This window comes from Thalassophryne amazonica, chromosome 8, assembly GCF_902500255.1.
Source record: "Thalassophryne amazonica chromosome 8, fThaAma1.1, whole genome shotgun sequence".
NCBI classification, from domain to species: Eukaryota; Metazoa; Chordata; class Actinopteri; order Batrachoidiformes; family Batrachoididae; genus Thalassophryne; species Thalassophryne amazonica.
The window spans coordinates 100,878,975-100,889,791 of record NC_047110.1 but is presented as its reverse complement, the minus strand read 5'-3'; the positions used below and the strand labels follow the sequence as shown (position 1 = coordinate 100,889,791).

General features: G+C 49.7%; 1 protein-coding gene across 4 annotated transcripts in view; it reads left to right on the top strand.

Annotated features, from left to right (window-relative positions):
• The first annotated feature begins 6,572 nt into the window (after positions 1 to 6,572).
• The window catches only part of hipk2 (homeodomain interacting protein kinase 2), a 235,089-nt gene continuing 230,844 nt past the window's right edge, over positions 6,573 to 10,817 (top strand). For 2 of the 4 annotated variants that reach the window (XM_034177083.1, XM_034177082.1), the window contains exon 1: positions 6,573 to 6,940. In XM_034177083.1, the coding sequence (XP_034032974.1) occupies positions 6,922 to 6,940 (19 nt within the window). In that variant the 5' untranslated portion in view covers positions 6,573 to 6,921. The remainder of the gene's footprint in view (positions 6,941 to 10,817) is intronic. The other 2 variants (XM_034177081.1, XM_034177080.1) reach the window with 1 other exon arrangement.

Genomic DNA, 10,817 nt, shown 5'->3' with positions numbered 1-10,817 from the left:
TTCTCAGTTTCATTAAGAAAACTGCTACACTCTAAAAAATGAAGTGCTGTCTTGACGAGAAAAAGTGATTTAACAATTTCATTAAAGTTATTTCAACTTAACTAGTGAAGTCTTGTGTCATTAATTCAGTTGAAAGTTGAAATAAGTTGAAATAACTTAAAAATCTATGCAAATTGTTACATCAATTTTTCTCATTGGGACTGTTGTGTGGGCCGCCCGAAGAGGAGGTACTGCTGGCCAACGCCAGAGGGCGCCCTGCCTGTTGTCGGGTTTCAGGCACTAGAGGGCGCAGTGGCCACCCAGGAGCCAGGACTGACAGCTGTCAGTAATTGTCATCAGCTTCACTATAAGAGCCTGGAGGAGACACCACATCTCTGCAGAGATATCAGCTTACCTCACAGGGAAACTCTCAGCCGTTATTGTGCCGTTTGCACACTTTTCCTGTTTATAAGTCTGGCAGTTGTAACCTAGTATACTTGCAGCTTGGAGCTGGGTGGTGGAGATTGGAAGGAGTCGGCGTTTCCTACTCCTCCCTTATCATTTAAGTATACTATTGGTGCTGCACATACTTAGTGTTTCCGTTTCCTGGGAGTGGTGGATTATTCCTTCAGGAGGGACTGGTGACTTATTTTTGTTGACTGCTTACTGGGTGTCCACACACCCACCCTTAACCTGTTTTTGTTCCTGCCAGCAGTACCGGATCTGACAGCTGGAAGCAGAGGCCACCTGGGGACTTGGGACTTGGCGGCTTCGGTATACTGCAGGTCTTCATTGGCGGCGGAACCTTGTGGGCCCCGGCTCTTCTCTGGATAGGCGTCTCCTACCCTCGGGCTTGCCCACATGTCACTTATTGTATCTTGTGATTGACTGTCTAAAAGCAGTATTCGACCTGTTGTGCACATTTGCCGCAATAAATTGTATTTATTGGATTATCTATTGACCGTTCATTTGCGCCCCCTGTTGTGGGTCCGTGCATTACACTTTCCCCAACAGGATATCTCGGCCAACGTCATGGATCCCGAGGGGCACAACCCACCCGTTGAACAGTCAATGGAGACGCAAGGTGTACAGGCTTCTGCAGGAGGAATAATGGGTGAGTTGCAGCAATTCTTGGCCGCCTTCACTGCTCGGTTGGATTTGGTAACCGAGCAGAATGTACTACTCAGTCGTAGGTTGGAGGCTCTCACTGCACAGGTGGAAGCGCGTGCACAGGGCGCAGCTGCTGCTCCTCCTCCTGCCGACCTGTTGCAGAACAGGGACCCTCCAGTGGTCGTTCAACGGACCCCCCCCCATCTCCTGAAGCATACATAAGTCCCCCGGAGCCGTACGGAGGCTGTGTAGAGATGTGCGCGGACTTCTTAATGCAGTGCTCGCTCGTCTTCGCTCAGCGTCCAGTAATGTACGCGTCAGACTCCAGCAGGGTGGCTTATGTTGTCAGTTTGCTTCGAGGTGAGGCACGCGCCTGGGCTATGGCGCTTTGGGAGCAGAATTCACGGCTCCTAACGACATACACTGGGTTTGTACGGGAATTCAGACAAGTGTTTGATCACCCTAATCGAGACGAATCTGCTTCCACTCTGCTGCTGTCCATTCGACAGGGGCATCGGAGCGCTGCAGAGTATGCAGTCGACTTCCGTGTTGCGGCCGTGAGGGCCGGCTGGAATACGGTAGCGTTCCGCGCCGCCTTCGTAAATGGACTGTCTTCGGTCCTGAAGGAGCACCTGGTGGGTAGAGATGAGCCGCGGGATTTAGACGGGCTTATTGATTTAGTCATACGTTTAGACAACCGATTGGAAGAACGTTGACGGGAGCGAGACGAAGGACGTGGCCGGGCACATGCCGCCCCTCTCCCTTCCCGGTCCGAAGCAGCCCCGCCTTCCCCACGCTCCAGAGCCAGAATGCTCCGTGTGATGACAGCTCACCCTGCTGACGAAGCTATGGACACGAGCAGGGCCAAAATAAAATTAGAAAACAGACAGAGGAGGCTGGCCCGCGGAGAGTGCTTTTTCTGCGGCTCTAATGAGCATTTGCAGAAACAATGCCCCAAGCAGTTAAACACCAACGCTCACCCTTAGAGACTGGGCTAAGGGTGGGCCATAACACTCACGCGGGTAATGCACGAAAATCTGCACGAATCCCAGTTGTGATCCTCTGTGGGGATTTAACCCTTCAATCCCCAGCACTAATCGACACGGGGTCAGAAGGGAATCTGCTAGATAGCAGATGGGCTAAGGAAGTAGGGCTCCCTCTAGTGGCCCTTCCTTCACCAGTGAGGGTACGGGCACTAGATGGCACCCTCCTACCACTAATAACACACCAGACACAGCCCTTAACACTGGTTGTGTCTGGAAACCACAGGGAGGAGATCGTGTTCTTCGTAACACCTTCTACCTCCAGAGTTTTTTTGGGCTATCTATGGATTAGTAAGCACAATCCCCGGATCGATTGGCCATCTGGGGTTGTGGCACAATGGAGTGAAACCTGCCACCGGGAGTGTTTAAGATCCTCGGTCCCACCCGGTGTGACTGCTAAAGAGGAGGTTCGTCGAGTCCCTCCCAATCTCACGGCGGTGCCAGCTGAGTACCACGATCTTGCTGACGTTTTTAGCAAAGCTCTGGCACTCACGCTTCCCCCGCATCGACCGTATGATTGTGCCATTGATTTGATCCCGGGCGCTGAGTTTCCGTCCAGCAAACTGTACAACCTCTCACGCCTCGAGCGCGAATTGATGGAGACCTACATCCGGGACTCTTTAGCTGCCGGGTTGATCCGGAACTCTTCCTCCCCGTTAGGTGCTGGTGTCTTTTTTGTGGGCAAGAAGGATGGCGGACTCCGTCCATGCATTGATTTTTAGAGGGCTGAACGAGATCACGGTTCGCACCCGATACCCTTTGCCCCTATTAGATTCAGTGTTCACGCCCCTGCATGGAGCCAAAATATTCACGAAATTGGATCTTAGGAATGCGTATCATCTGGTTCGGATCCGGAAGGGAGACGAATAGAAGACGGCATTTAACACCCCGTTAGGTCACTTCGAGTACCTGGTCATGCCGTTCGTCCTCACTAACGCCCCTGCGACGTTCCAAGCATTGGTAAATGACGTCTTGCAGGATTTCCTGCATCGGTTCGTCTTCGTATACCTAGACGATATCCTCATTTTCTCCCCGGATCCTGAGACTCATGTGCAGTATGTACGTCAGGTCCTGCAGCGGTTGTTGGAGAACCGGCTGTTTGTGAAGGGCGAGAAGGGCGAGTTCCACTGTACTTCTTTGTCCTTCCTGGGGTTCATCATCTCCTTTGACTCCGTCGCCCCCGATCCAAGGTAGCGGCGGTGAGAGATTGGCCCTAACCGGCAAGCCGTAGGAAGCTGCAACAATTCCTCGGCTTCGCTAATTTCTATCGGAGGTTTATTAAGGGCTATAGTCAGGTTGTTGGTCCCCTTACAGCCCTGACCTCCCCAAAAGTTCCCTTCACCTGGTCGGATTGGTGCGAAGCCGCGTTTAGGGAGTTGAAACGCCGGTTCTCTACTGCGCCAGTTCTGGTGCAGCCCGATCCTAGCCGCCAGTTTGCTGTGGAAGTAGATGCCTCTGACTCAGGGATAGGAGCCGTGCTGTCCCAGAGCGGGGAGTCCGATAAGGTTCTCCACCCCGTGCTTATTTCTCCCGCAGGTTGACCACGGCAGAGCGGAATTATGACGTCGGCAATCGGGAGCTCCTGGCGGTGAAGGAGGCCCTGGAGGAGTGGAGACACTTGTTGGAGGGAGATGTGGTTCCATTCACGGTTTTCACTGACCATCGGAATCTGGAGTATATTCAGACCGCTAAGCGTCTGAACCCCAGACAAGCCCGTTGGTCTCTATTTTTTGTACGTTTTGACTTCAGGATCACCTATCGCCCCTGGACCAAAAACCAGCGGTCAGATGCACTGTCCCGGGTGCATGAAGAAGAAGTCAAAACGGAGCTGTCGGATCCACCAGAAAACATCATCCCGGAGTCCACTATCGTCGCCACACTGACGTGGGACATGGAGAACATCGTCAGGGAGTCCCTGATGTGTCACCCGGACCCCGGCGGTGGACCACCTAACCGTTTGTACATCCCACCAGATGCTAGGACTGCAGTTTTGGACTTCTGTCATGGTTCTAAGCTCACCTGCCATCCAGGGGTGCGAAGGATCGTGGCAGTTGTCCGCCAGCAGTTCTGGTGGGTGTCTTTGGAAGCCGACGTCCGGGAGTATGTCCGGGCCTGTACCATCTGTGCCAGGGGCAAGGCAGTCCACCAACCGGAGAAGGGACTCCTCCAGCCGCTGCCAGTGCCTCGTCACCCCTGGTCCCACATCGGCCTGGACTTCGTCACGGGTCTCCCTGTGTCCCAGGGAATGACAACCATCCTGATGATAGTGGTCCGGTTCTCCAAGGTGGCCCACTTCATGGCCCTCCCGAAGCTCCCGACGGCCCAGGAGACTGCAGACCTCCTGGTCCACCATGTCATACGTCTGCATGGTATCCCTGCGAACATCGTCTCGGATCGTGGTCCCCAGTTCTCCTCGCAAGTCTGGAGGAGTTTCTGTAGGGAACTGGGGGCCACCGTGAGCCTTTCGTCCGGGTACCACCCACAGACCAACGGACAAGCAGAGCGGGCTAATCAAGAGCTGGAACAGGCCCTACGGTGTATGACCTCCGCACACCCGACGGCCTGGAGTCAACATCTGGCCTGGATCGAGTACGCTCATAACAGTCAAGTTTCATCAGCAACTGGCCTCTCCCCATTTGAAGCGTGTTTGGGGTACCAGCCCCCATTGTTTCCGGCTGTGGAGGGAGAGGTCGGGGTTCCCTCGGTCCAGGCCCACCTCAGGAGGTGCCGTTGGGTGTGGCGAACAGCCCGCTCTGCCCTGCTGAAAGCCCGGACGAGGGCGAAGAGCCATGCAGACCGCCGATGAGCCCCGGCCCCAGAATATCAGCCCGGGCAGGAGGTCTGGCTGTCAACAAAGAACATTCCTCTCAACACGGAGTCACCCAAACTGATGGACAGGTATATCGGACCATTTAAGATCACCAAAATCATCAGTCTAGCCACAGTGAAGCTGCAACTCCCAGCTTCACTGCGGATCCGTCCAGTTTTCCATGTCTCCAAAATCAAACCATACCACACTTCGGACCTTTGCACCCCCGGACCAGCGTCGCCTCCTGCCCGCATCATCGACGGCAAGCCTGCGTGGACAGTCCGCAGGCTCCTGGATGTTCGCCGGAGGGGTCGGGGTCTCCAATATCTGGTGGACTGGGAGGGTTACGGACCTGAAGAACGCTCCCGGGTGAAGAGGAGCTTCATCCTGGATCCGGCCCTCCTGGCCGAGTTCTACCAGCGACACTCCGACAAGCCTGGTCGGTCGCCAGGAGGCGCCCGTTGGGGGGGGGGGGGTCCTGTTGTGTGGGCCGCCCGAAGAGGAGGTACTGCTGGCCAACGCCAGAGGGCGCCCTGCCTGTTGTCGGGTTTCAGGCAGTAGAGGGCGCAGTGGCCACCCAGGAGCCAGGACTGACAGCTGTCAGTAATTGTCATCAGCTTCACTATAAGAGCCTGGAGGAGACACCACATCTCTGCCGAGATATCACACCCACCCTTAACCTGTTTTTGTTCCTGCCAGCAGTACCGGATCTGACAGCTGGAAGCAGAGGCCACCTGGGGACTCGGGACTTGGCGGCTTCGGTATACTGCAGGTCTTCGTTGGCGGCGGAACCTTGTGGGCCCTGGCTCTTCTCTGGATAGGCGTCTCCTACCCTCGGGCCTGCCCACACGTCACTTATTGTATCTTGTGATTGACTGTCTAAAAGCAGTATTCGACCTGTTGTGCACATTTGCCGCAATAAATTGTATTTATTGAATTATCTATTGACCGTTAATTTGCGCCCCCTGTTGTGGGTCCGTGCATTACACTTTCCCCAACAGGGACAGCAGTTCCTTTTTTAGTGTAGTTGTGATATAGTAACACATTTTTCAGTGACTGTCAGGTATTAGTTTTACTTCACTAAACAGGCTTTATGCTGTTTGTTCTTTTTCTCATAACATAACACATTTGTAAATAAAAACTACTTAATTTCACACTGCACAAATTATTTTATTTTATTTTATTTGTTACTTTTGTTTATTGGTATTTATACACATGAAAAAATTCCACAAATCCATAAGGAAAAATATAACTATAAAAGAAACGTTTCAAATAGGACAAAGCCAGTGAATAACAACATCCCTCCTTACGATAACAAAATACACATCAAAACCCACTCATGTACGGCTACAGGTGATCCTAAAAAATAATATATATAAAAATAAAATAAAGTAAGAGACATCTACGCAGCCACCTAGCTTCTCACAATTTTGTCAGTATTCTTGTTTTTAATATATATCTTGTGTTTTCACTTTTTCTGGAAATATTTGGCTGTATTTTGCACCCTTGCTGTGTTTTTATTTAGTTTTTAATTTGACTTCGTTGTTTTTGAGGGGGCTGGTCCGTCAGTCCGTCGTCGTCTCCGATCGATGCGCTCGGCGCTCGACTCTTTCACTGTACACTAAACTCGCTGCGCTTTGACCACTGCAACTTTTGCAGACTCCTCACTCCACAGACATGTCGCACAATAGCTGAAGTATCGCTGTAATTCGGGCTCGTCCTCGGAGCCTCCTCGCACGGACCACAGGTGGGATCGAAGCCGCGGAGCCGCTCCGGTGTGGCGGCGCGCTGGGTCGCTGCGTTCGGAAAAACGCCTGGATGTGAATTATGACCGTTTTTTGTCACTAAACGCACCGTGCCAGTAATGCAGGAGACCGCGGCGACTCTCACATCAGTGTTTCAAGATGGCAGATTTTTATTGAGTTTTGAGCAGAAACCTCGCTTGATTTTTTGCCATGAATAACAGGAACCCTTGCACCGATGGCCCCTGTATACGAAGGTAAGACGCTTTTCTGTCATCGAGCTGCGGGATCAGTGAGGGTCGAGTGGGTTCGGCTCCAGATGCGGAGCCTGTGTCCTTTTTCGTCTGTCTGTCAGAAACATGTAAGACGTATGTTCATCTCCCGCTGGCTCAAATCCCACCTCTGACAGAACGGAGAAGGTCGCGCGGACCGATCGCCCGACTCTCGGCTCTGCCTCCAGTCTGCTTTTATTCACCATCAGCAGTCCTGCAAACTGCTCCGTCTGCGTGCATCGATTGAAATCTCGCTTTTTTTTTTTTATTATAAAGGGGGACAGAAAATGATCTAAAACCCTGCAAAATCCGCTCCGCTGCTGCAGCCTTGTCTGTTCTGCTGCGACTAATTCGATTGCGAGAAGCTGCGACCCGCATGTTTCTCTTTAAATTATTTGCAGTCGTGCAAAAATTTTTCTCTCTGTCTTTTTATTGCACAGCAATCGATCGGGATATTTAATGCATGCAAAAACATGCAGACGGTGCATGCTCCAGTGATTGGCCCAAGTGCAACTACACAAGTGAGGCTATTAGGTTAATTAGTTTGATAAAACGGGGACTTTAGGATGATAAAAATCGCGTGCACGCGCATTCTGCAGAGGTGCCCCTCTGAGATGTGACAAACAGCGTTAAATTGGACAAATATCTGCTCTGTTGTGATGTGTGTTTGATGTGCAACAAAGCAAATGATCCCCCTTGTATTTATTTTTCAGCACACTCGTGTTTAATATCCTCTTTTGTACTCTATAGTCCCTCTGCTGGCATTAAAGAGAACATCATTTTTAAAAAATAACATAAAAGGAGATATTTCAAAGTGATTACACACAGGTCAAGGTGCATGTGCTTGTTTTTTCTTCCCCAAAATCATTTTCAAACTAGACCTCTGATTTCCATGAAGGTTTCCACAAACTCTTAATGGATTATTGAAGTGTGCTGCTATAGGAGATTTTATTATTATGATTATTTTTTCATTATGGGTGCTGGAGTTTAGAGTCATAGCATTTGAACATGAAAATGAAAGTAGAAATGAGACTCCTATATTCAAAAGGTAGTTAAGTGTAAATTGCATTCCGTTGCTTTTCCCTTCACACGGATGGGGATGAGGAGAAGGGAAAAGAAGGAGGCAGCAGGGGGAATTCATTACCTTGCCTGTCCTCTTCTGTGTTATGGAGAACAGTCTTGGAAATGGACAAAGTCTCCGGTGGAAAATCGGTCCGGGGCTCTTCGTGTAGAGATTGAGGCTGGCTATTTTGGCTTTTGTGTGACCTGCGATGGGGTTGAAATGGTGCACGTCGAGGGCGAACTGTCTTTGACGAGCTTTTGCTTTCGTTCATTGGGGATATGCGGACATCGGGCACCACGGTTCTTACCGTTTCATTTGATTAGCTCAGACAAGGCTGAGATTTCCAACCAACCGAAGGTGATATCAGTGCTCGGAGCTGGTGGGAATTTGGTGCTTTTGTTCTTGTGTTTTCTTGGGCTGTTTGCCTTCGGTCCTTTTTGGCCCACACACAGGCTGTCAGGCAGACACGCCGGCAGGCAGGGCAGCGGTGTGATCACCCTGGGAGCCCGGTCTCATAATCCAAACTGACACCTTGATGGATGTCTGATGAATGGAGTAGGTCCAGCAGCCCCCAGCTGTGGAAAAGCTAATATTCACCTTCTGCCAAACCCCACTGCCTGCCTGCCTGCCTGCCTGCCTGCCACTTGTAGGGATACGTGCTTCTTGTTGTGGTCGTGCATGGATATGTCTTTATCTGTCTCACCCATTTCGGGCGGGCCTGCAGGAGAAATGCTCAGTCGTATTGCGACTGTTGTCCTGCATCATATGGACCGATGGCAGTAGTCCAACATAAAGTTTGTTCTGGTGCCTGACAGCAGGTCCTGAATACATGTTTATTTTTAAGTGCACCAAGTGCACTGAGGTTCACGGAGTGAGTGCTTATTCCTAGATACCACATCATAAAGCAGACCAGAGTCTACGACTACCCGTGGATGGGAAAGTAGTCCAATGCAGGTTACTGCCTCAACCAAGGCCGGTACTCATTTACAGCTGGGTGGACTGGGACAATGCAGAAAAAGCATCTTGTCCGAGGACACAGACGGGCAGGATGAAGCACAGACTTTTAGTAGAACACAGGTCTGTATATCAGTAGAACAACTCTTAACCCACAGAGATAACTGCTGTACTAAAATACAAGCGGTAGGAAATTTCCTTTTCCTGATGTATCAACGCAGTCACCTCTCTTCGGCTGGAAAAGGATGGATTGTCCACTTTGGGAGAGTTTGTGCCTCATGTGGAGGAGTTCATGTATCTCGGGGTCTTATTCACAAGTGGGGATAAGATGGAGCGTGAGATTGATAGATGCATTGGGGCTGCATCTCATCTTCTGCAGATGCTGTACCGGGCCACTATGGTGAAGGAAGCACTGAGCCAGCATATGAGAATCTCGATTTACGAGTCAGTTTATGCTCCCGTCCTCACCTATGAACTTTGGTTATTGAGCGAAAAAATAAGGTTGCACATGCAAGCGGCAGGACAGAGATTCCGCCGTCAGGTATGCGGGAGGGACTCGGACTACAGCTGCTGATTCTTTGCATTGAAAGGTGGCAACTGAGTGGTTCAGCAACTGGTGAGGATGCCCCCTGGTTGACTCCCTAGGGAGGTCATTCAGGCACCTCCAACAGGGAGAGGCCCAGAGGGAAGACCCAAGACATGCTGGAAGGGTTATATTCCCCAGATGGCGTGTGAACGCCTCGGGATGTCCCAGGAAGAATTAGAGAACTTGGCTGAGCATAGGGAAATGTGGACTGAGCTGTTTCGTCTGATGCCCCTGCAATCTGGACCTAAATAAGTTACAGAAATTGAATGAATGAATCAACACAGTCATGTACTCTTGCACTTACAAGATGAGCTGAGATATACTTTATTGATCTCACAGTGGAGAAATTATGTTTACACCCAGTTACCTCAGACAGCAATTAGTCCACAATTATTACTTGTTTACCATAATAATGGCTTATTATAGCTATCAAAGTTTTATCAGATGTTTTTCTGTTATAAAAGATGGATCGTAGAAGTTATAGTTTATTACCTCCACCAAGGAGGTGATGTTTTCATCAGTGTTTGTTTGATTGTTAGTAGGGTAACTCAAAAAGCAGCGAACAGATTTCAGTGAAATTTGATGAGCAGGTAGATAATGCTTTGGAAAATGAGTGCCTTAGTTTTGGAGGTGATCTAGAATATATTCCGGAACTGAGATCCAGAAGAATATTCAGCACTTAGGAATATTAAACTAAAAGTTGTGGGAGGACGTTGATGAAATTTGGTGAGCAGATGGATAATGGCTGAAAAAATGAGGGATTTTATAGTGAATTTGATTCAGAACATATTTTCGATCCGGGATCCAGAAGTTTTAAGCATTCAGGAATGTACATACATACATACATCTTCAACTACAATGGTAAAATGGTAAGTGGACTGCATATATATATATATGAGGTCTGTCCATAAAGTATAGGTCCTTTTTATTTTTTTCAAAAACTATATGGATTTCATTCATATGTTTTTACGTCAGACATGCTTGAACCCTCGTGCGCATGCGTGAGTTTTTCCACGCCTGTCGGTGACGTCATTCGTCTGTGAGCACTCCTTGTGGGAGGAGTCGTCCAGCCCCTCGTCGGAATTCCTTTGTCTGAGAAGTTGCTGAGAGACTGGCGCTTTGTTTGATCAAAAATTTTTCTAAACCTGTGAGACACATCGAAGTGGACATGGTTCGAAAAATTAAGATGGTTTTCGGTAAAAATTTTAACAGCTGATGAGAGATTTTGAGGTGATACTGTCGCTTTAAGGACTTCCCAC